This window comes from Chlorocebus sabaeus, chromosome 24 (genome assembly GCF_047675955.1).
Source record: "Chlorocebus sabaeus isolate Y175 chromosome 24, mChlSab1.0.hap1, whole genome shotgun sequence".
Taxonomy (NCBI): Eukaryota; Metazoa; Chordata; class Mammalia; order Primates; family Cercopithecidae; genus Chlorocebus; species Chlorocebus sabaeus.
The window spans coordinates 40,477,703-40,503,868 of record NC_132927.1 but is presented as its reverse complement, the minus strand read 5'-3'; the positions used below and the strand labels follow the sequence as shown (position 1 = coordinate 40,503,868).

Below are 26,166 nucleotides of genomic sequence, written 5' to 3'. Positions count from 1 at the left end.
TTGAGTCCAGGAATTTGAGACAGGCCTGGGCAACACGGCAAAACCCCATCACTACAAAAAATACAAAAATTAGCCAGGCGTGGTGGCATGTGCTTTGTGGTTCAAGGTACTAGGGAGGCTGAGGTGGGAAGATTACTTGAGCCCAGGAGGTCAAGGCTACAGTGAGCCATGATCATGCCACTGCACTCCAGCCTGGGCAACAGAGTGAGACCCTGTCTCAAAAAATAAATAAATAAAATTATTTATTTATTTATATTTATTATCACACAAACCTTTCCTTGACTCTGAACTGAGAATGGCCTATGAAGTCCATATGTGAGATGGGCTTTACGAGATATGTCTTCTTTAGTCTGGCAAATTTATTTAAAAGTCTTATAACAATTTTTTTCTTTTTAATATTTTGAATGTAATAGAATCACACATTTTAACAGATAGGGTCACACACACACACACACACACACACAGCATTTGTATAAGCTGTATAACAACAAACTGCTGTTGGCTGAACACCCAACATATTTGCCCGAGGTAGTGAAAATATTCAAACAAAATTCTGCCCTTCTTGTAACTTTTAAACTGCCTTAGGTTAAGAGGCAGGGATGAGAATGAGGTTTAAATGTTCCATGTTCTCCTCCTTCCTCACATGGTTCAAGATTATACCAACTAAGCACAACAAATTCTCCTTTGTTGTGAGGCTATTTCAAAGTATTGTTAGCTAAAATCATTTAATTTTTTTAATTTTAAAACTTTTGGAAGGGGGTAGGAAAGAGCAATATTGTGGTATAAAGGTAATCTATATATATTTTATAACATAATTCCTAGCTTCTATAGAAATGTGTAAACTAGCTGGGTGCAGTGGCTTACACTTGTAATCCTAGCACTTTGGAAAGCTGAGGCAGGAGGATTGCTTGAGGCCAGGAGCTTGAGAGCACCCTGGGCAACAACGTGAGACTCCATCTCTATAAAAAAGTTTATAAAATTAGCCAGGCATGGTGGCCTATGCCTGTAGTCACACCAACTTGGGAGGCTGAGGCAGGAGGATCGCTTGAGCCCAGGGGTTCAAGGTTGCAGTGAGCTATGATTGTGCTACTGCACTCTATGCACTCCAGCCTGGGTGACAGGGCAAGACCCTGCCTCCTTAAAAACAAAAAAGAAAAGAAAAAATGATCACAGCAAACTGACTACATGTTATGCTGTGTCTGGCAAACCATCAGAGATTCTACATCGTGTTTAGCCCAGAAGAGGGCCCCAACTGCTTTAGACTGCCCAAGAGAAAACAGCATAAGGCGGGTTGCAGGTAAAATTTAGTTGACTACAGAATCCCTGAGGTCTTTCTCCACAAAACAATGTGAAGCCAGTCCACCCCCAAAAAGGCAGACCTGAGCAGATGCTTGAGAAGTGCTTGCAGCCTGTGGAGCTCATGGTCAATTTTCTTGTTCAGGGACAACCACTGCTCTTCCAGTTTTGCGATCTGGCCCTCTAATTCAGGACAGCTCACAGACGCCACCAACTGTTTGCCTTCGTTCAAAGTTTGGTAAAGCCGGGCGTGTTTTCCACCAATGTTTCTTTTTATTTGCTAATAAAAAGTAAAGTCATAGAATGAATTATTTAGAAAATAAAGTCTGCCAAGCTATTCACAAATACTGCATTTAAAACTGACATTTGTGTCTACTGATGAAACAGTAACACTTTCCCAACCTTCAAGACTATAGTCTGACTAGATGCATGATTAATGGTTTATTGGTCACCTTTCATGATAGGTGTCCAATCTTGCATTTCTAGAGCACAGATTCAACTCTGTAGACTTACTGGCTGGGCGCACTAGCTCACGCCTGTAACCCCAGCACTTTGGGAGGCTGAGGTGGGTGGACCATCTGAGGTCAGCAGTTCGAGACCAGCCTGACCAACATGGTGAAACCTCCTCTCTACTAAAAATACAAAAAATTAGCTAGGCGTGGTGGCACATGCCTGTAATCCCAGTTACTTGGGAGGCTGAGGCAGGACTTGGTGGCCTGCACCTGTAATCCCAGCTAGTCAGGAGGCTGAGGCAGGAGAATTGCTGGAACCCAGGAGGTGGAGGCTGTGGTGAGCTGAGATTGTGCCACTGCACTCCAGCCTGAGCGACAGAGCGAGACTGTCTCAAAAAAAAAAAAAAAAAAAAAAAACCCAAAAAATAAACCAAATCAACTTTATAGACTTACTACATACAAACAAAAACCAAGCTAGCACTCTTTAGGCCACACTGGGCTCACAGACAGGTTTTGTGTGACCTTAAGATCAGTTTGAAAAATCAGGAAATCTAGGCCAGGTGTGATGGCTCACACTTGTAATCTCAGCACTTTGGGAGGCTGAGGGGGGCAGATCACGAGGTCAGGAGATTGAGACCATCCTGGCTAACACAGTGAAACCCCGTCTCCACCAAAAATACAAAAAATTAGCTGGGCGTGGTGGTAGGTGCCTGTAGTTCCAGCTACTCAGAGGCTGAGGCAGGAGAATGGTGTGAACCCGGGAGGTGGAGTTTGCAGTGAGCCGAGATCGTGCCACTGTACTCCAGCCTGGGCGACACTGTGAGACTCTGTCTCAAAAAAAAAAAAAAAAAAAAAAAAAAAAAAAGAAAAGAAAGAAAAACCAGGAAATCTTACATAATAATCAGGATTGCCAGTGTCTCTGGGAAAGCTGGAAGACCCAGCAATTGTTGGTCTGCATCTCATGTGGCAAAGGGTGGCCGTAACTGAGCAGCAGCTGCCAGCTCTAGGAAAGCCTACTCCCTTTTTCCCTCAGCTCAGTCCCCACCACCCCTCTGATTGCAGAGCCACCAGGTGTTCCTTATTTCTATTCTGCCCCCGGAAGCACTTCAGATGGTGACTTACATAAGAAGAGGATAAATAAAATAGTATTTCTCTATTATCCATGAAATGCAAATACTAGGCAGAAAATTCATTTCCAGAGTCTTCTAAGGAATATAAAGATTCAGTAGACAGAAAGGAAGAAAATTTTAGAAAAATAAATTAAAATAGCATATCATTAATCCAACTCCATGGAAAGAAAAATGAAATTATCTGAAGTCTGTCTAAAGGTAATTACCTAACACAGCTGGATTCATCTAATGCCATTTATCCTGACACTTGTTTAATCTTAAAAAATAAATTATCAAAACAGAAGGTTTGCTATTTTCAAATTAAGTTAAGCCTTTTAAGAAATTGCCAAAAAAATTCCACTTCCGTGGCCCTTTCCACCACTCCCATTTGTAATCCCCTCCCCGTGTCTGAGCCTGTGTGGGCTAGAATGAAATATCAAACATCTGTAATAAAAGAAAAGAAAAATCAGTTTAATTTTCTAAGTGAAATGCTAGATTCTTCATCTTTAAAACATCTCTGAAAAGTCTTAATTCACCCTCCCCTTTTTTTTTTTTTGAGATGAAGTCTCGCTCTGTCACCCAGGCTGGAGTGCAGTGGCGCGATCTCAGCTCAATGCAGCCTCCGCCTCCCAGGTTCCAGCGATTCTCCTGCCTAAGCCTCCTAAGTAGCTGGGATTATAGGCACGTGCCACCACGCCCAGCTAATTCTTGTAGTTTTAGTAGAGATGGGGTTTTACCGTATTGGCCAGGCTGGTCTCCTGACCTCAGGTTATCTGCCCACCTCGGCCTCCTAATGTGCTAGGATTACAGGCGTGAGCCACCACGCCCAGCCTAATTTACCGATTATATGCATGGAGACAGTCTGTGCACGAGTAACTAGGCTGAACCAGCATTTGAACACAGGTTTGTTCGACTTCAAAGGCCACACAACTGACCCCTAGGTTCCACGCCCCACAGACGACGGCTGATCAAGATGACGACATCTTTCAGACTCACACAAACCTTTCCTTGACTCTGTACTGAGAACGGCCTATGAAGTCCATATGTGAGATGGGCTTTATGAGATACGTCTTCTTTAGTCTGGCAAATTTATTTAAAATCTTAGAACAATTTTTTTCTTTTTAATATTTATGGTTACTTTTGGAGAAAACAATCACACTCATATTACTTTGGCTAATATTAGACTGTTGCTTAAAATAATAAGCCTTAAAATAGTGTTCTCAACGGCATTCTTCCAGCTGTTTACACGCTACCTTCGGTATCCCTAGACTAACAAAGAGCTAAACAGTACTCCCATCACCCCCACTCCCACCCACCCCAGAGGACCCAGATTTACCTTAGAGTTAGGTTCAATATGATTAATAAGGTGGCAATGAGACCAACTGTAGCCTTCCAGACATCTAGGGAGTATAAATACAGTGTCCCAGCCTCTGGAAAATGTTCCTTATAGAGGCTAAAATATCTCCACGGAAGAGAGAGCCCTGGAAGTATTTCCTGCTTTCATCTTCCACCTAGTTCATTCAGGCGATAAATGTGCTTTTGAAGTTTTAAAGTTGATATTTGATAACTGCCTCTGGCCGTACAACTCAGATTCTGACGGCATATAGTCTAAAGTTAAAACTAGGAATTTTAAGTTCCTGGTGAGAAGACTTAAAACCTGTTTTTTATCTTGTTAGTCATGTTCTCAATGCCACTTGAAAACCATTTTAAGGTTTTATCTTTTCTTTGGCACCAAATTAGAGACACAGAGACTGATGACAATAATACAAAAAGTTACACACAAAAAGTTTAAACATTTGAGGGTTTTTTTTGGTTTGTTTTGAGATGGAGTCTCGCTCTGTCGCCCAGGTTGGAGTGCAATGGCGTGATCTTGGCTCACTGCAACCTCCACCTCCTGGGCTTAAGCAATTCTCCTACCTCAGCCTCCCAAGAAACTGGGATTACAGGTACACACCGCCACACCCAGCTAATTTATTTTTATTTTTATTTATTTATTATTATTTTTGTATTTCAGTAGAGATAGCATTTCACCATTTTGCCCAGGCTGGTCTCAAACTCCTGAGCTCAGGCAATCCACCTGCCTCGGCCTCCCAAAGTGCTGGAATTACAGGTGTGCACCACCGCACCCGGCCAATTTATTTTTATTTTTATTTATTTATTATTATTTTTGTATTTCAATAGAGATAGCATTTCACCATTTTGCCCAGGCTGGTCTCAAACTCCTGAGCTCAGGCAATCCACCTGCCTCGGCCTCCCAAAGTGCTGGAATTACAGGTGTGCACCACTGCACCCGGCCTGGGATGTTTTTATAATGCTGGTGGCAGGTAAGATTATTGTCTGTCTTGTGGGCTGCATCTACTCAGGACTTCACTGTAGGAATAAAACTAAATATATGTTTAGAGGCCGAAGGCTGACAAAGTTATTTCCATTCTTCAGCTCATTTCCATACTAGTAGCTCACTGGCATTCACTTCCAGAGACAGGTGGAATTGGCTCGATTATCTACGTTCCACAGATTAAAAAACTGAGGCTTAGGGACAGCAAGGTCACAGAGGTGATAAGTGATGGAGCCACAACTCAAACAAGGTCCTCTCCCCCACGCCAGACTTGTGTTTATGCTGAGGAGCTCACATTCAAATCTGCAGTCTCCCTGAATACATTCAACAGTGAGCTGTATGATGAACGTTTTGTTTCAATTCAAACCTTCAAAATCAAGCCACTTAGTCAAAACAAATGTAAAACACAAAGTGCTATGGACATGCCTTTGATAACTTAAATGGAAGAAAAATACCTGGTAAAACGAAATCCTTTCCACTAATCTTTCCTCTGTCTCTTCCACCAAACTCACAGAGGGCAATGTAGATATAAGAATTTCCAGGTCCTTTTCAAGAGATGCATAGTTTTCATCAAATTCTTCCCATTTCTAGAGAATCAAGGACATAAAATCAATGGAAGCCTTTACTAGATTGGTTCCAGATAACAACACAATTCATCACCAAACAAAAATGAACATCAAGACCATACAAAATTAAAGCACAGATTCCAGGTGTGTCAGAGACGTAACCCACTCTGGTAAGCACTCAACATCGAATGGAAAAGAATTCCACTGCCTTTGAGGACAAGGTTTAAAAAGAATCTCAGTTGGCATTTAGTGTTTTATGCTTGTCTTGTCAAACTGGGTAACATGACTAAAGGAGTAATACAATGAAGTTAAAGTGATACTCTTAGCAACTCTGTAGAGACCTCAGAGCCACAAGAGACCCTTTCTCTTACTAGGAAAGGGAAAGAGCTAAATTTTAGACCTTTATTCAACAGAAGCTCTTATTAGGCTGCTCTTGCTCTCCACGCCCAAGACCACGCCCATCAAACCCCCATGCCACTTGAAGCATAGGTCTGCTCAGGGTATCTTTGAGGAGTACAGGCTTATACTTCATCAGGAGAGGACAACTGCCTTAGCTCTAGTCTTGTCATCTTTCAGCTTGTCCCGTTTTCACAGACATCCACCCCTAGGATCCCAACACACCACAGAGCTGAGTTACTGACTCCAAACATCATCTGTTAGAAAAATAACCATCTCACTCATTTCCATATCTATTCACATAGTGGCTCACTTAGCTTTTATAGAACACTCACTGGGTCCATGGAGTCTTTTTTAAAAAATACCATGACATATTAGAAATATCAACTTGACACACTAACTAGAAAATAAATTTTGTTAGCAAAAAATAACACCATATTATATTATCAAGTTAAACATTTCCTTCCTTTTTTTTTTTTTTGAGATGGAGTCTCATTCTGTCACCCAGGCTGGAGTGCAGTGGCACATCTCGGCTCATTGCCAGCTCCGCCTTCCGGGTTCACGCCATTCTCCTCCCTCAGCCTCCTGAGTGGGTTGCTAATTTTTAGCCCAGCTAATTTTTTGTATTTTTAGTAGAGACAGGGTTTCACCGTGTTAGCTAGGATGGTCTCAATCTCCTGACCTCGCGATCCACCCCCCTCGGCCTCCCAAAGTGCTGGGATTACAGGCGTGAGCCACCACACCCAGCCTCCTTCCTTTTTTCTTTATTTCCTTTAAGTACTAACATTGGCTATGAAAGGCTGTGAGGGGAATGCCTCAAAACTGAGAAGGAGCTTTATGCATGCTTGTTTTTTTTCTTTGAATTTAGACAAGATTGTCATTACCCATTTTAGAACATCTGGGCCTGTTCTCTTGAAGAAGTACAGTTTCTAAACCAGTAACTGTTTCACCCAAATGATCTCATTCAAGGTCTCAAAGTGCTTATCGTTTTGCTTATTCATACATGAACCTAAAAGGCAGAGAGATGCAGTACCATCCCAAATCTATGTACGAGAAATCCCAGCCAACCTTTCCTTCAGGGAGTGGCCTCAGAACCTGAGCAGGGGTCCACATTCCACATTCCTCACTGTCAGGCTTCCATTTAACTATAGCTTAATGATAACTAGATACTTCTTCTCAACACCTGGGGTGGTGATGGAAAATCAGGAATTCCCAGCTTCAGTACAACGTTTACATAACCCAAATACCTGCAACAAACTCTGTAGCTTCATACCACGTTGGCGTGACTTTTCTTCTAGTATTTTAACTTCTGTTATTTGTTCTGCCCAAAATGTCTCTCTCTTTTGCAATAAAGAAGGAAATACTTTGGCAGAGTATGCTTGGATCAACAACATGTCAGCAACAAGCTTCTGGAAAAAAACCTATGAGGTGGAGAAAGTTTTAATATTTATTTTGAAATTGTGAAAATCTTAAAAACCAGTTACTTCAACTTTATATCCAGTTATTTTTGTTTTAAATCCAAAATCCCAGGACATCCATGTAGAGTCAAATTGACCAGCCTGGCCAGCACGGCGAAACCCCATCTCTACCAATAATACAAAAATTAGCTGGGCATGGTGGTGAATGCCCGTCATCCCAGTCATTTGAGAGACTGAGGCAGGAGAATCATTTGAACCCAGGAGGCAGAGGTTGCAATGAGCTGAGATCGTGCCACTGCCACTGCACTCCAGCCTGGGCGACAGAGCGAGACTCCCTCTCAAAAAAAAAAATCTCTTAGTCTTTGAACACTAGTGGGACTTCAATGAATTATAAAGAAGTATTATCCTTAAGTGTTATTTTCCACTAAATAATCCATGTTAAATGGCAAACATTTTTGTCAATTTCAATTTCCAGATAGAGCTTTCTAAATCAGTTGTTTTGAGTCTAAATGCTACAAAAAGATAGATGCCAGCTAGGTGTGGTGGCACACATCTATAGTCCCAGCTACTCAAGAGGCTGAGGTGAGAGGATTGTTTGAGACCAGGATTTCGAGGCTACAATGAGCTATGATTACACCACTGCACTCCAGCCTGGAAAACAGAGTGAGACCCTGTCTCTTAAAAAAACAAAAACAAACAGACAAAAAAACCAAAAAACAGATGCCACTGTGGCTGATGAATTTCAAGACAAGTTGGATGAACAGACGTGCAAACTCAAGCAGCCCGCATATTCAAAAGACAGGACGCCTTAACGCTGACTTTAACTTCCACTCAAGAAAATGACTAAATAAAGGGGATTTGCTGATTTATAGGAATCCTGGACATAAAGCTTCCTGTATTTGTATTTGAACTTCAAGAACCTTTCAAGAGGAAGGCTTTATTTCACCTGGTTCTTCTCCATTTACTGCCTCCTCCAGTTGTCTGTAGGGACCCCTCCGTATTATGTGAATCCCTTCTCTTAAGCCTTGAAAATGACATATACATAGAGATGTTTACAAAAGCATCTAGCAAGGGGCCTGACACACTGTAGATAATCAATATTATTTTCTCCTCTTCCCCTCCATCCTTCATACAATATTTACCTTTCATCTTTTCTTAGACTAAGCTCTACCTTCCAAATGCTAGACCGTAAGCTTACCTCAGGTAGGAACTGTCTTACACATTTTTAATTATCAGCACCTAGATTACTCTTTATCTTTAGCTAGTGATCAAGAGGTTTTTGTTTAATGAAATGAATTTTAAAAATGAAAGGATTTATTATAGTCTTATACTACATAATAATACACCTTCCTTTTGATTCTAGTTCTTAGTAAAGTCTTTTCTTCTTCTTCTTCTTTTTTTTTTTTTTTTTGCTGTGTCACCCAGGTTGCAGTGCAGGGGCGTGATCTCAGCTCACTGCAACCTCTGCCTCCTGAGTTCAAGTGATTCTTCTGCCTCAGCCTCCTGAGTAGCTGGGATTACAGGCACCTGCCACCATGCCCAGCTAATTTTTGTATTTTTGGTAGAGACGGGGTTTGACCATTTTGGCCAGGCTGGTCTTGAACTCCTGACCTCAGGTGATCCACCCACCTTGGCCTCCCAAAGTTCTGGGATTACAGGCATAAGCCACCGTGCAAGGCCAGGAAAGCCTTTTCTAACTTTCCTAAGTCACCTTCTGCTATTAAATGCTCTCATAGAATGGATCCTCAATTTAATTTGTTTGAAGACTTGTTGATAAATGTCTATCTTCTCAATCAGGTGAAAGCTCCATGAATATAAGGAACTGTGTCTGTTTTTACTCATAGCCCAAATTCCCAGCATGTACCAGGAAGCCTGGTACACATTAGGCATTCTAATAGATGTTTATTAGAAGGATGAATAGCTTAAATTTCAACAAAGAAGAAAAATGGATCCTTTCTGTTCACATTCAGAAATACCTTAAGATTTTAGTCTATGAAGGGGACATCCGACCCACGTGTCTGTCTCACCTTGTGATTTTCTATTTGAGCCTGTAACGCCACTTTACTTTTGGTTTGTTTTAAGTGGTCATGAGCAAGCTTTTCCTTCCCAATCTTCACCAGTTCTACCATGCCTTGCAACAAAGCATCTTGCTGGCTCTCAGTGATGAAAGGGCTGCTGAGTTCTGTGTACCTGGCTCTTAGCATTCCCCACATACTGTCAAGTACATCCTGAAAAGAGAAGAGCGGGTGCACAAATACATTTTCATCCAAACGGGGCAATAACTGAAAGACAAATCTACTCTGTTGGTGAAAGAAAAGAATCTGACTCCTCACAATCACAGTGCTGAGTCAATGTTTTCTGCTCAGGCATACCTCTAATTTGTAAACCTCCTGGAGTAAAACGTAAGGTAAATGAAGCCTCTCCCCTTCATCTCGTAGTTTGACCACTCGGCTCTCAGCGTTCTCCAGCTCCACTGTATATCTATCTGCTTTCTAAGTGAGAGACAATACAAGAAAAGAAAACCCTTCAATACGTCAGAGAAGCACACATAGTCATCTAAAAAGAATTAAACAGTACAGAAAGGGATGAAGGGAAAAACGAAAATCCCAGTTCCTGCTCCCTCACCTCTCCTTAACAATCTTCCCAGAGGTTCCCAGTTCCTAACATGCTCCATACCAGTAGGGGTATACGCGCATATCCTTAAACTCAATGAACTGCACCACAGCACTCTGTCCTGTGGTTAGCATTCCTCACTCACCAGCTCTTCAGCATCTCTTCACATCAGTATACACATATCTAGCTCCTTTGAAACAGACACACAGCATGCTATTGTTAAGGGTGTACCCTGCTTTTGTATCAGCCAGCTCTCAATGGACTTTTAGGTTATTTACAGTTTTTAACTCAAGCAGAGCTGCCGGGTCCATCCTTAAATATTTATGACTTATTTATTTATTTATTTGTTTAGAGACAAAGGTCTGGCTCTGTCACCCAAGCTGGAGTGCAGTGGCACAATCTCAGTTCAGTTCACTGCAACCTTTGCCTCCCAGGCTCAAGCAATGATCACGCCTCAGCCTCCTGAGTAGCTGGGACTACAGTTGTGTGCCACTGCACCTGGCTAATTTTTGTATTTTTAATAGAGACAGGGCTCACCATGTTGGCCACGCTGGTCTCGAACTCCTGGCCTCAAGTGATCCACCTGCCTCAGACTCCCAAGGTGCTGGGATTATAGGCGTGAGCCATCACACCTGGCCAAAATATTTATCTCTATGCACTTATCTTATATCCTTAGGAGGAGTACAAGTTCAGCACCTCAAACAGTGCCTGAACATAGTGGATCCTCAATTAATATTTGCTAAATAAATGAAGTCAAATGATTGCTGGAAGAGAGAGTATTTATGTTTAAAATTCTGATATACAGACAAAGGATCCCCAGGACTCCCCTGGCAAGAGGATGAGGGTCTCATTTTCCAATATCCTTACCAACAGTGGACATACACATTTTGTCATGGTTGATAAGTGAAAATGGTCTCCCGTTGTTTTAATACATCGTGCTTCAGAAAATTAAGAGATGTTTTTAAAAGGTCAACATAAATAGTTTTCACTTTTTTATTTATGTACTTAAGCCTTGCTGCTGCTCACAAAGGAAAGTAGTTCAGAAGCACGGCTTAAACGCAAAGCTCTGTGGTTCAAAGTTCAGTCAGTCTGGATTATGTTGACTTGATTACCTGAAGCTGTTCAGCAACACTCTGGCCACTGATTTCATTCAAAGACTGTTGTAAAGATGTCTTACTCTTAATGAGCTGATCATATAATCTCTTTATTTCATTCTGTAAGATAAATGCAGGAAACTGAGCAATCTCATTTAGGCCTTCATTATCTTTTTGTATATTTAGTTGGTTTTTATAATTTTTGTGACATTCGAAATTTCAAACAAATACAAAAATAGAGAAATCCCCATTGTATCATCATTAAACTTCAACAATTATTGATTCATGGCTGACCTTCTTCCCTCTACATCCTCCCTCCAGCTCTCAACTGTACCTAATCTCCTTTCCTTCAGGCTATTTTGAAGCAAATCCCAGGTCTCAAGTCATTTCATCAGTATATGTTTCAGTATATATTTCTAAAAGATAAAGATCCTTCTCTTTAAAAATACTCCAATATACTCCTCCCCTGCCATCAATAATAATTCCTTAGTATGATTTAACTACCCAGACAGGATTCACATATTCTTAATCGACTATAATTTTTCTTTTTATTTCAATGAGGATCCAAATAAGGTCCATATGTCATGATGGATAAGTACATCTTAGATCTCTCTTAATCTGCAGAATCCTCGACCACCTTTCTTTTTTGTTTCTTGAATGTGTGTGTGTGAAAAAATGGGTCATTTGTTCAGTACAGTTTCCCACAGGCTGGATTTGGCAGACTACACTCCCAGGGTGCTGTTTAACCTGTTCTTCTTTTCTTGCGTCTGTTTTACTTGGATTCTAGAAGCTTGGTCAGACACAGGCTTGATTTTTATGGGCAAGCCTCATTATAAATAGTACTGGGTTTCATTTCTTTTTCATTAGATAATTTTAGTAGCTTCCTAACTCTTCTACCTGCCTGGAGTCTCTCCCTCTCCAATTCACTTTAGACAACTGCTGGAGGAATCTACCTGAAACATACACGGATTGTCATTCCTTACCTCAAAAGCGTTAATGGCTCCCTCTAGCCTAGAAAAACAAATACAAATGCCACCCCCCCATTTTAATTGTTAAATGGCTAAATGTAATACAAGAAATTAAACATTATGTTAGTTCATCCCAACAAATTCATACTCAAGACTCTATTTTTATCTTTTTTTTAACTTTTTACTTTTTTTGAGATGGGATCTATGATGTTGAGGCTGGTCTCGAACTCCTGGGCTCAAGCAATCCACCTACCTAGGCCTCCTAAGTGCTGGGATTACAGGCATGAGTTACTGCGCTCAGCCAAGACTTCAAAAAGGGCTTCACTTTCTGTTTTCTTGAGATGGAGTCTCGCTCTGCTGCCCAGGCTGGGTGCAGTGGTGTGATCTCAGCTCACTGCAACCTCCGCCTCCCAGGTTCAAGCAATTCTCCTGCCTCAGTCTCCCAAGTATCTGGGATTACAGGCACACACCACTATGCCTGGCTAATTTTTGTATTTTTAGTAGAGACGGGGTTTCACCATGTTGGCCAGGATGGTCTCAATCTCCGGACCTCAGGTGATCTGCCTGCCTCGGTCTCTCCCTAAGTGCTAGGATTACAGGCATGAGCCACTGCACCTGGTCAGGGCTTCACTTTCAAATGATCTCCAACCATGAGCAACAAACAGAAGAGTCTCATCATTTCCCTTGGTAATTCTTATTAACAAATGTCACCAGGGATAGTAATTAATAGGCATTAGGGGGTCCATGCTGTAACTTAAAACAGTGCTAAAATAGGCTGTGTGCTCGGAATCATACCTGGTAACTGCAGTTGTAATCGAGGCCAGCTTTCAGGCACTTGCTTCTATAGACAGCTGCAGCCTGAGTGTGCTCCAGGCAGACTTGAAGGTTGTCAAAACATTCAAGGAGCAAGTTGGTGTTCTTGCCAGGCCAAGTCATGGCTTTCAAAAGATCACCCTTCTTGTCACTCAGTGCTAAATAAAGTTTCTTCAACTCAAGAGCGAGTGTCTGAAGTGGAGAGGAAGGAAGACAATGAATGAGCTCTGACCTCAAGAGGCTTCCACTCAGGCTTAACTCACGGGGCTGCTGTAATGGCCAAACACATGGGTTTGTGAGAAGTGCCCTACCTCGCAGTGCACCTGCTGGCCAGAACCATCCTCCCTGTAAAGCCTGGGCATCTCCAGCATCTCCTCCACACTGCTGAGGCACTGACTGAGGGTCAGGAATAGTTCAAACAATTTTTTATCCAAATGGATATATGCTTCTTCTGTCATATTTTCCTGAATCAAGAGGAAAAAAGAAAAAGAAAATCAGGATACCTTTGCCTTCCTAGACCTATATTTTGCCTAGTTTCCATTATAGTTTACGATTTATGTTATGCTTCTTTTGTAATAAGTTGCTTCAAACACTTTGTGAACTAGGTAGCAGAACAAATAAATAAACCCACGATGTTAAACTCGGAGAAAAACGAGTTTAAGAAGCTCAACGTTAGGTAGTTATTTGAGTACTGAATGGGATTAAAAAGTCATAAGATGAAGGATCTCTTAGCAGGGCGATCCAGGTGAAAGTGTGGTCCCAGATAAATTACACTGTCTCCTTTACCACTGTTTCCCACCCTCCACATTCCAATGTAGGAGAAAGCGGTTAAGAAATCAAGTATAGCCTGGAGAAGGAAAAGAAGTCAAAAAAGAGAAGGCTGAAGCGGTTGATTACAAAGAGTGGGTACAGTGTCTTAAAGACAGGAGCAGCCTGCAGAGGAGGGAGAAGTGTCATTTATGAGCCAACTGTGAGAATCAAGGCTTAGGTGTATGACTCCAAGCACGTCCCCAGTGTCGTGCATTGGGCCTGGTGAGTCTGGGAGCCACAGATCTGTTTTAGCATAAGCTGCTGGGGTCACGTCTTTTACTTTACCCACAGCTACCCTGAATTCTTGAACAGTTAGAAGTAGTTTAGGGGTATGCCATAGCTAGTCAGCACTCCAGCTTGGGCCCTATCTCCTACTCTCTTCTCTGATGGACACCGCACATAACCTAGCAAGCTCAGTGTTAAGTCTGCTCAGCGTTGAAAACCATGCCTATATTCCCTCCCTACTCTTCTCCCTCACCCTTCCAATCCCAGATCACCACTGCAGACAGAACTCATCAATCATGATCCTCTTTCCTGCTGATCCTGGACTCAGAATCCTTTGCACACAGTCCCTAGGAAATCATTACAAAATTTATTAGAGTTCGCAAGCAAGATCAATTCTATTTGCAATCCTAGGACCCATTCCACTGTGTGTCCTATGACTTGTTCTATGACGACAATTATGACCAAGTCACAATGATGGTATCTCCTTTCTTTGTTTATATTACTGCAATGAGGAAAATACATCGTGTGCAGCTTCTACCTGTGTCTGAAGGTTACTTGCTTCTTGGCGCAGGTCTTCAAGTTGGGTGGTGTAGGTTTTCAGTTCTTCAGTTGTTGGGTATCTAAAGTTATACATACTCACACTGGGTAGAATACCCATATTTGTGGAAACCTATTTGACAAAGGGAAACTCTATTAGTGACAGTTTTAGACCCTGCTGATGTTAATTAATTAATTTTTTTATTTTCAAGATGGAGTCTTGCTCTGTCGCCCAGGCTGGAGTGCGGTGGCCTGATCTCAACTCACTGCAACCTCTGTCTCCCATGTTCAAGCGATTCTCCTACTTCAGCCTCCTGAGTAGCTGGGATAATAGGGACCAGCCACCACGCCCGGCTGACTTTCATATTTTTAGTAGCGACAGGGCTTTGCTGTTAGCCAGGCTATTCTTGAACTCGTGACCTCAGGTGATCCACCTGCCTCAGCCTCCCAGAGTGCTGGGATTACAGGCATGAGCCAACATGTCCAGCCTGCTGATGTTAATTTAAATAGAAAAAGATACCTTAGCATGCTGTCTTCTGAGTCATTTTCTTGGTGAGCATTTTTGTCTGTCTTGTCATTTATAAGAAAAAATAATTAAATTAAGTTTTAATATTTTGGACAGCTTTGAAAAGTCATGACTAGTTATATTTAGATACTTGAGGGTTCATTTAGATATCAAAATGAGAGGAAAGGCCAGGCTCAGTGGCTTATGCCTATAATCCCAGTACTTTGGGAAATAGAGGTGGGAAGATCCCTTGAGGCCAGGAGTTCAAGGGAGTTCAAGATCAGCCTATACAATATAACAAGACACTTTCTCTACCAAAAAAAAAAATTATAAAAAAAATTTTTAAGTAGCTGGTCATGGTGCTGCACACCAGTAGTCCTAGTCACTTGGAAGGCTGAGGCAGGGGGATCATTTGAGCCCAGGAGTTCAAAGTTACAATGAGTTTTGGTCATGCCACTGCACTCCACTCTGGGTAACAGCGAGAACCTGTTTCTTTTTTCTTTGAGACAGAGTCTCGCTGTTGTCACCAGGGCTAGAGTGCAATGGCGCAATCTCGGCTCACTGCAACCTCGCTCACCCGAGTTCCAGCAATTTTCCTGCCTCAGCCTCCCAAGTAGCTGAAATTACAGGCGCCCACCACCATGGCCAGCTAATTTTTGTATTTTTTGTAGAGACAAGGTTTCACCATGTTGACCAGGCTGGTCTCGAACTCCTGACCTCAGGTGATCCACTGCAACTGGCTGAGACCCTGTCTCTTAAAAAAAAAAAAAAAAAAAAAAAAGGTGGGGTGTGTGTGAAACCATTAATCTTTCAGTTTGGTAATAACAACATTCATGCTACAGGGTTAGCTGTTTATTTAGCAGTTTACTTTTGACACAGCCAACTGTTAGAATAGAATTCAAGTCTCTTCTAAGGGATGGCTTTGCATCTTTATTATTGAAAAGTTAAATAAGTACTGAAAATGAGCTGTGATTTCAGAAGGCTGAATGATTCAGAGTTAGCCTCTTCCTCAAATTGGAAAGCTAACAAATAAAATGAAACAGGGTGAGATGGTAGATGACTCTGCTTGGGGAAAGAACTAACAGTGAGTGGAGTTCTCCTCTTTGCAAGAGACCTATGTACACGTTACAGTGTAATATGGAGAAACCAAGGCTAAAGGCCAACTGATGAGTTTGATTCAACTTTAATTGGTCAAGTAAGGTCCTTAGGAGGAAAGTGGAAGCTGAGAAGTTCCTATCAGACTGGGGAATTGGGAAATCATGGGTAACCTTTGCCCAGGCAATGTGAGTGTGTGGTGGAAGGCAGAAGCCTGCCTTGTACGCAATGGGGCTGTTTTGCTCACCTGCTCCCTGTCTAGAGAGAGGCAGCAGTGGCTGACACAGCAAGCCAGCCTGATAGAGCCTGTGACGGCAGTGATAAGGAGGGCCAATCAGAGGGAACACCAATTGGCCAGTGCCATTGGCACAGGGGTTGGCAAATGGTAGATTCCAAAGAATTTTCTGATGAATGAATGACACTCATATAGCACTGTATAGTTTTTTTTTTTTTTTTTTTTGAGACGGAGTCTCGCTCTGTCGCCCAGGCTGGAGTGCAGTGGCCGGATCTCAGCTCACTGCAAGCTCCGCCTCCCGGGTTTACGCCATTCTCCTGCCTCAGCCTCCCGAGTAGCTGGGACTATAGGTGCCCGCCATCTCACCCGGCTAGTTTTTTGTATTTTTTAGTGGAGACGGGGTTTCACCGTGTTAGCCAGGATGGTCTCGATCTCCTGACCTCGTGATCCGCCCGTCTCGGCCTCCCAAAGTGCTGGGATTACAGGCTTGAGCCAACGCGCCCGGCCCACTGTATAGTTTTTAAAGTGTTTCTTAAAACATATATTCATTTCTTTATTCATTCAATAAACAGTAACTGAGAGTCTATGATGTCCTAGGTACTGTGCTTGGCACTCAAATGCTAACCAGGCAGACATGATCTGTCTTTCTTCCTCATCTAATGGGGAATACAGACTATAAATAAACAGGTGGATAATGTAATAAAAGCTCTGATGAGGGAAGCCCTGGGTGCTACAGAAGCACAAAGAAGGGGTCCCTAATGCATGTTTCCAAGATCAAGAAAATGTGTCAGCCAAGTGAAAAACTCACTTGGCAACTTTGCTTTTTGCAGAATATACATGTTTATTTAATGAATGCTTGTTGGATTTTCAAAGACAAACAGGCTATTTACACCACGTAGATGCAGACTGACCTGAAGCTCCACAAGCTGAGGGAGTGGGAGCTTTATTTTTGATGAGAGTTCGTGATGCAGATATTGCCACTTATCTCCATTTTGGCCCTGGGGTGACAAGATTGAGTCTGGAACGTCATTTTCGGGGCTGGATGCCTGGTTGCTTTTGAAGAAGAACAAAAGGTGAAGAGAATAATCAACACTAAAAATTTTGTATACATTCACAGTTCTATGAGCAATTTTTAAAAGAAACACTCTTAATTCTCCCAGTCATAAAACCACTGAATGTCCAACTCTATTTTTAAATGTTTTACCTTGCAGATGATTCCTGAGCTGTATCTTTATCACGTTGGCAATACTGGGGCCACATTTTCTTAGCATTAAATTCTATGAATTTGATGAAATCTTTCTGTTCCATTGGTTTTAACTCCAGAACCTGTAACTGAATGAGATTCCAATGGTCCAATCCATCAAGTTTTTCAATTAGTACCCAATAGTTTCCTCTGCTGAGATAAATCTAATTTTGAGTCAGTTCCTAAATCATTAATTACTATGTCTCTTTCTTGCATCCCTGTTCTTGTAAACTCTCACTTCTCAAAAACCTATTTAAAATATTCACACAATAGCTGTTATTTAAACTGCATACATGGAAAATCATCAAAGACATACAAACATTTTTTTTTTTTTTTTTTTTTTTTTGAGACGGAGTCTGGCTCTGTCGCCCAGACTGGAGTGCAGTGGCGCAATCTCGGCTCACTGCAAGCTCCGCCTCCCAGGTTCAGGCCATTCTCCTGCCTCAGCCTCCGAGTAGCTGGGACTACAGGCGCCCGTCACCACGCCCAGCTAATTTTTTGTATTTTTAGTAGAGATGGGGTTTCACTGTGTTAGCCAGGATGGTCTCGATCTCCTGACCTCGTGATCCGCCTGCCTCGGCCTCCCAAAGTGCTGGGATTACAGGCGTGAGCCACCACGCCCGGCCACAAACACATTTGAAAACACAGGCAAAGCAGAGCTGCAACTATAGAAGTTCACCCTGAAGATAGTTGATATAAGATGCAAGTTGATATAAGATGCAAGTTAATAAAGGAGCAAAGTTATGGTGTCCCCAATGTTAGCAGCTGAAAGCAAAGCAGGTGCTATGGTAAATGCTGAAAACTCCCAGAGTTTCTGCACACACACAAACACCCACATGCCACACTTTGCAGAAATTCCATATAGAAAGCTTTTTTTTTTTCTGGAGACAGGTCTCACGCTGTCACCCCAGGCTGGAGTACAGTGGTGTGATCTCAGCTCTTTGCAACCTCTGCCTCCTGGATTCAAGTGATTCTTGTGCCACAGTCTCCCGAGTAGCTGGGATTATAGGCACGCACCACCACACCTGGCTCATTTTTTTGTATTTTTAGTAGAGATAGGGTTTCACCATATTGTCCAGGCTGGTTTTGAACTCCTGACCTCAAATGATCCACCTGCCTCAGTCTCCCAAAGTGCTGGGATTACAGGCATGAGCGACTGTGTCTGGGCTGGTTTTTTTTTTTTTTTTTTTTTTTTTGAAACAGGGTCTCACTATGTTGCCCCGGCTGGTCTCCAACACCTGGCCACAGGTGATCCTCCCACCTCAGCCTCCCAAGTAGCTAGGACTGTAGGTTTGCACCACCTTGCCTGGTTAAAAAGTTATATTCTTGTCCCTACAACTGTTGGGGGCTAGAATTACCTGTTGCTGCTGGAAATCTTTTTGTCTGCTGAATAGTGGCCTTTCAGTTACAATGGATTCCAATGCAGAAAGGTTAACTGGTTGGAGAGCTTTTGGATGCTCTGGCTCTGAGGATTTCTTTAGAATGGTAGGATGCTGCAAAATATTTCATAATATTTTGAATATAATAAATATCAGGCTATTTATTTTTAAAAACAAACTCCCCTTTATCTCAATTCCAATAATGGGACCACACAGAAAAATTTTATATGAAATAAATGATGGTATTTTGTTATTTGCTATAATTATATACTATAATTTTTTGTTTTTTGAGATGGAGTTTCGCACTTGTTGCCCAGGCTGGAGTGCAAGGGTGTGATCTTGGCTCACTGCAACCTCCGCCTCTCGGGTTCAAGGGGTTCTCCTGCCTCAGCCTCCCAAATAGCTGTGATTGCAGGTGTGCCCACCACACCCAGCTAATTTTTGTATTTTTAGTAGAGACAGGGTTTCACTATGTTGGCCAGACTGGTCTCAAACCCCTGACCTCAGGTGATCTGCCTGCCTCATTCTCCCAAAGTGCTGGGATTACAGGAGTGAGCCACCACGCCCAGCCTACTATGATTTAATGTACTTATTTCATAACAACTTCAAAAACTACTACATTTGGTGAAGTGATCATCTTACTTCTTCAAGCTAATTCATACAATGAATTACTAAAAGCAAGAAAATGTATTGCCTTTTTTCTTAAGAACAAATACCAAATAAAAAAGTATCAAAAAGAGAAACAGTATTATAAATCCAAATTTCCCTTATGGCTAAAATACATTTTTTTAAAAAGAGAGAACATATGAGGATGAAAGGGGAACCACATAGCCTATGTATATGCAGCCAATCTTATTTCTGTGAACATAAATCTCGTAAGTAGGAACCACTCATAAGCACACGCAAATCTTATATAGTAAGATCTACTCATAAGATGCACATTTGCATTTATAAACACTGAGTGCTTTTAAAAATCATGAGAACACTTTAGCTATATGATACTTTGATTAGTATATATAAATATTTGCAAATCAATAACAAAGTATCCTGGAAAGAGGGTTATGTTTCTGATGTCAAATTTTAGTCACATCTATGAAAGCTTTGTTTTCCAGTCAATTAGAGTCACAACATTCCTTTATAATACATCCTTCTTTTATGAAGAAGCCTTACACTAGGCTTCACTGCCAGCAAGAATACCCAGCCACATTAAACCAACACAAACCAAACCACCACCATCACCAACAACAACCTAGACAGGAAAACTGCAAACTAGAATGAAATAAAAATAGCAAGCCAGTGTACTCATCTACAGTGTTAATGTGTGGAATTCTTTCACACTTAGTACAGTTTCTCTGTAGCTGGTTCATCACTTTCAACCAGAGTTCTCTTCTGGCGGGTCTGCCACATATGTATATCAACATGTATATCAAGATGAATCAAGTCTATAGATAGTCATTTTTTTACCTGATCTTCACTGTGCTTCTCCTGAAGCATCATCTGGACTTTTTCTAAATTGCACTTCACTGTTTTCAGTTTCAGCGAAAGCGCTTCAGCCTCATGTTGAGTGGCTCCATTATCTCCCAGGCCCTGATCTTTGCAAGTCTCTAACAGAAAGGCAACCTTGTGCTCAATCTCTGTTAGCATAGCCTAGGAAATAAAAGCATTTAATTATTTATAGTGTTGTTCTTGAAGAAGTGTTCTTCTCGCAAACAAGTTAAGACTTATTCTTTTTACCTAAGTGTATACAAGAAGCCCCAGAAACACAGGATGGAAGAAACCCTGGAAAAACAAAAACTTCCACAGAATTCTTGTGCTTTTCAGCAGGGATGCAACCAAACCAATCCCAATTACACATATCACTCTGTAAAATAATTTAAGTAAATGACTCTATAGTCACCTCACAAAATACATCAGAACATATCCAGCAGAGGATGGTGGTTAAGAACACAGATCTTGGAACCAGACTATACGGTTTCAGATCCCAGTCCTGCGACTTAGTAGATGTGTAAGCATAGGCACCTTACTTTAGAGGCGTGTGCCTCTAGTAGTCTGTAAAATGAAGATAATAACCGAACTTACCTCCTAGGGTCATTATGAGGAGTGAATGAATTAAATCCATGTACTTTGGCCAGTGCTTGATACCAATCTGTGCTTAAAAAGTGCTGATGTTCTTACTTTCCCCCTACCTTCCTAATCCTTTTTTTTTTTTTTTTTCTGAGACGGAGTCTCATTCTGTCGCCCAGGATGGAGTGCAGTGGTGTGATCTTGGCTCACTGCAACCTCTGCCTCCCAGGTTCAAGTAATTCTCCTGCCTCAACCTCCTGAGAAGCTGGGATTATAAGAGTGTGCCACCACACCTGGCTACTTTTCATATTTTTAGTAGAGGTGGGGTTTCGCCATGTTGGCCAGGCTGGTCTTGAATTCCTGACCTCGTGATCTGCCCACTTAGGCCTCCCAAAGTGCTGGGATCACAGGCGTGAGCCACCACGCCTTGCCTACCTTCCTAATCTTTTATGTTGCAATCCAAGTGTGGAGTAGGAATTTAAAAAAGAACTCCATGTAACTGTTTGAAAATTATTTCCCTTGCTCTTTTCCTTCTCTTTCTCAAGCCAAATAAGCCTCCAAACTCTCAGAACACCACAGAAGAAATAATTTGGAACCTGAAATACTTAGTTATTGATACAACCAGCCAATTCACACAAATCTAAAAATACATCAGCTGGATGAAGTAAGTTTCCCAGTAAGTCTCGGTCATTGTATTCCTGCTCAACAGCTCAAGTTTGCCCTCTCCTGGGGCTCAGCAGCCTGCTCGGTCATGCCAACTGGCTGGGCACTCAAGTCAGCAGCAACAGACAAACTCACATTCCAGCACCATGATCATTTGTACTAAAACTCGGTGCATGACTAAGAACAAGCTTCATTCATTGAGCGAATTTAAGGAATTACAAATTTTCCTTAAGGAAGAACTCTATTCTTAAAACAAAATTTCAAATAATTTATCTTATAACTCCTTCATCCAAGCAAGCTACAATAGGCCCCTTCATCCATGCTTTTACTTTTTGTGGTTTCAGTTACCTGCAGTCAATCATGGCTCAAAAATATTAAATGGAAAATTCCAGAAATAAATAATTCATACATTTTAAATTTTGCACCATCTGAGCAGCATGATAAAATTGCACACCATCCTGCTCCATCCCATCCAGGATGTGAATCATCTCTTTGTCCAGCATATCCACACTCTACCACTCTGCCCATTAGTTACTTAGAAGAGGTTGAGTATTCCTAATCTGAAAATCCAAAATCCCAAAATGCTCCAAAATCTGAAACTTTTTATGCACCATGCCAGAAATGGAAAATTCCACACCCAACCTCATGTGATGGGTCACAATTGAACTTTGTGTTGTGCATAAAATTATTAAAGTTATTATATAAAATACCTTCAGGGTATGTGTATGAGGTATAGACAAAATATAAATTGAGGGCTAGCATGGTGGCTCATACCTGTAATCCCAGCACTTTGGGAGGCTGAGGCAGGAGGATCACTTGAGGCCAGGAGTTTGAGACCAGCCTGGGCAACACAGTGAGACCCCGAGTCTACAAAAAACAAAATTAGCCCGCCATGGTGGTATACGCCTGTAGTCCCAGCTATTCCAGAGATTGGGGCAGGAGGACTGCCTGAGCCCAGCGGTTCAAGGCTGCAGTGAGCCATGATCATGCGACTGCACTCCAGCCTGGGTAACAGAGCAAGACCCTGTTAACTCTAATATAAATAAAGACATTAATTTATTAATTTAGTGTTTAGACTTGGGTACTCTCTCCAAGGTATCTCATTATGTATATGCAAATATTCCAAAATGCCCCCTAAAAAACCCAAATGCAAAATACTTCTAGTTCCAAGCATTTTGGGATAAGGGATACTCAATCTGTAGCCATCTCAGTTGTCAGATTGAAAAAACATAATACACAGAGTTTGGTACTATCCACGGTTTCAGGCATCCACTGGGGGACTTGTAACACTGTGCCCACAGATAAAGGTGGGACTACTCTACTTACATCCTCTATAGATTCTTCTAAGTTTAAACAATATGTACCCATAGATTGTACAGTGGCTATAAGCAAAAGGTAGCATAATTTTATGCTGTTTTTCCCACTTAACTATTTACATACTTTTTCATCTGTCTCCACGTTTCATGATTTTCATTTTAACAGCTACAAGTTGATATCCCATGATTCACTTACCAATTTCCCTCATTACCCCTTTGTTTCTAGTTCTTCACTTTTGTAGTCGAAGCTTCAATAATTATTTTTCTCATTTTAGATTATTTTCAGAAGGTAAATTAAAAGTAATGGTACTGGCTAGGCATGGTGGCTCATGCCTGTAATCTCACCACTTTGGGAGGCCAAGGCAGGTGGATCACCTAAGGTCAGGAGTTCGAGATCACCCTGGTCAAAATGGGGAAACCCTGTTTCTACTAAAAATATAAAAATTAGCCAGGTGCTGTGGCGCATGCCTGTAATCCCAGCTACTTGGGAGGCTGAGGCAGGAGAATCACTTGAACCCAGGAGGCAGAAGTTGCAGTATGCCGAGATTGTGCCACTACACTCCAGCCTGGGCGAGAGCGAGACTTCGTCTCCAAAAAAAAAAAAAAAGTAATGGTACTTTTAGCTCAAAGAAGATGAACAGCTTATATGTTGACATCTGACCTCCCAAAACATTGAGCCAATTAGATAGAACTATCAGACATTAGAGGATCTATTTTTCCAGAATGATATAATTTTTTCTAATGTAATGTAGAAACAATAGGTGTTCTACTTTATATCTTTAATAATCAAGATTAAACAATTCTCAAATATTAAATTACTAAGCATAATCCTCCCTCCCTCCCTCCCTTCTTTCCTTTCTCTCTTTCTTTTTTTGACAGTGTGTTACTCTCTCACCCAGGCTGGAATGCAGTGGTGTAATCATAGCTCACTGCAGCCTTGAATTCTTGGACTTAAGAGAAACTTGTGCCTCAGCCTCCCAGGTAGCTGGGACTACAGACACACACCACCATGCCCAGCTAGTTTTTTTTTTATTATTCATTTTTACTATTTTGTAGAGATGAGGTATAACTATGTTGCCCCGCCTGGTCTCAAACTCCTGGCCTCAAGCAATCCACCCGCCATGGCCTCCCAAAGTGCTGGGATTACAGGCGTGAGCCACTACGCCTGGTCCATAATCTTGACTGAACTGTTTGCTCCTGTCCTTTGGCCATTTTTCCACTGGAATTTTGTGTTTTTACAGACCACTTTCAGGTTTCTATATGTTTCAATAATAACTTTATTGTGTCATGTTATATAAAAGAGCCAAAGATGCCCTTGTATGTTGGCCCCATGTGGTTTTTCTTCAAAGCAGGTCAGAAGCAGTAAGTTCAAAATAGCGCCAGCACCAGACTCAAATTTTTACACTTTTGATGGCTTTAAATGCAGCCCAAATAAGTGTCTTTTAATCCATTTAGAGCCTGTCTGCTTTGTATACTGCTGGAAACTGCACCCAACATCTGCCAGCCATGGACAAGACTAACCCTGGGCTACACAACATTCCCAAGCCTCTGCTGCCCTTTGGTGCTCTCTGACCCAGAGACTCTCCACTGTACTGAGACATTGCTAGACACATATGTTCCCTCTCTGTTTCTCCTCTCCCCGGGGAGTTCCCTTGCCTTCCCCTGCCTCTGTGTGGTGGTCCGACCCCCAGTCTATGCCTTCGCCTCTGGAAGGTCTCCTGCAGTAAAGAGCTTCCCTGTCCCTCACGATCCTAATCCTGCCAAAATGCTGCCCAAATAAAGCTTGGTAGGGGCTACGGCCACCTGGTAGTCACGTCTTTTCCTTGAGCAGCCTGGAAATCCTTGAACTCACTACAAGTGGCAATGAAGATGGGATTCTGGTGACAATCAAGCAGTTGGCATAGGGTCTACCCAGTCAGTAGATAATCAGCTGGCAAATCAATCCTGAATGGCCTTAAGTGGGTGGGACTCAAAATCTGGACTGCCTCGAGTTGAGCTTAGCACAGCATTGCCCTGGGCTATATGACGCTCTATGGCATTCACAGGCTCCCCTGGGCCTCATCAGCCAGGCCAAGCGGCAGTGCCAGTATCTGAGTGAACCTATCCTTTTAGAACTGGCTTTTGGGCTGGGCATGATAGCTCACACCTGTAATCCAGCACTTTGGGTGGTTCACTTGAGTCCAGGAGTTCGAGACCAGACTGGGCAATATAGTGAGACCTCTCATCTCTACAAAAAACCACAAAAAGTAGCCGGGTGTGGTGGTGCAGGGCTGTAGTCCCAGGTACCTGGGAGGCTGAGGTGGGAGGATCACCTGAGCCCAGGAAGTCGAGGCTGCAATGAGCTATGATTGCTCCACTGCACTCCAGCTTGTGCGACAGGGTGAGACCCTGAAAAAAAAAAAAAAGAACTGATTTTGGAGATCAGAGGCGCTGAGCTGCACAGAGAAGGAGGCTGGCCTGTCTGTCTGGTTCCTGCATGTTGTAAGATTGTGGGCTTACATAGAAGGGGAGAATGCACACCTGTGGATCAAAGGCAGGCTTCCCACAACAACGTAACAGGCTACAGCAGAAAACGCTCCCTGTGGCAGGGCTAGTGATATGGGTACTCTGAGACAAGAGGATGTCTTCATCCCTGGTAGACAAGCCCATATGGCAGAGACAAGGCTGGTTCCCTAAGTGCAGCTGGGAGACCGGTCTTTGCAAGCAGCTTGCATGCCCCTGCTCTTGTGACACTCGATTATGCTGTTGCAATATCATCATTCTAGCCTCTCCCTGGAGGGATTAGAAACCCCAACCTTTGGGCTGAGACGGCAAGCTTTACTCAGAGTGACTAGCGGCAAGGAAGTTTATATCCCTGCCCCTCCCAAGCAAAACCCAAGGCATTCCTAGTAAAATGGCTGCACAGATTGCAAATCAAAACTTTTGGTTTCATTTCTAATGAATGAATATTCTAATTACTTACTAAAATCAATAAAATAATAGCATTTACTGAGCACTTGTTCTATACTTTATATACCTTATTTAATCCTGACAA

General features: G+C 42.1%; 1 protein-coding gene across 16 annotated transcripts in view; it reads right to left on the bottom strand.

The window, feature by feature from the left end:
- Positions 1-26,166, bottom strand: part of SYNE2 (spectrin repeat containing nuclear envelope protein 2) — a 374,252-nt gene that overhangs the window by 86,341 nt on the left and 261,745 nt on the right. For 13 of the 16 annotated variants that reach the window (XM_037984103.2, XM_037984105.2, XM_037984100.2 and 10 more), the window contains 13 exons: positions 20,554-20,736; positions 19,069-19,203; positions 17,672-17,799; positions 17,379-17,520; positions 14,634-14,765; positions 13,372-13,524; positions 13,043-13,252; positions 11,298-11,399; positions 9,945-10,064; positions 9,600-9,800; positions 7,402-7,575; positions 5,648-5,779; positions 1,380-1,576 (listed from right to left, as the gene is read on the bottom strand). In XM_037984103.2, the coding sequence (XP_037840031.2) occupies positions 1,380-1,576; positions 5,648-5,779; positions 7,402-7,575; positions 9,600-9,800; positions 9,945-10,064; positions 11,298-11,399; positions 13,043-13,252; positions 13,372-13,524; positions 14,634-14,765; positions 17,379-17,520; positions 17,672-17,799; positions 19,069-19,203; positions 20,554-20,736 (2,009 nt within the window). The remainder of the gene's footprint in view (positions 1-1,379; positions 1,577-5,647; positions 5,780-7,401; positions 7,576-9,599; positions 9,801-9,944; positions 10,065-11,297; positions 11,400-13,042; positions 13,253-13,371; positions 13,525-14,633; positions 14,766-17,378; positions 17,521-17,671; positions 17,800-19,068; positions 19,204-20,553; positions 20,737-26,166) is intronic. The other 3 variants (XM_037984109.2, XM_037984110.2, XM_037984113.2) reach the window with 1 other exon arrangement.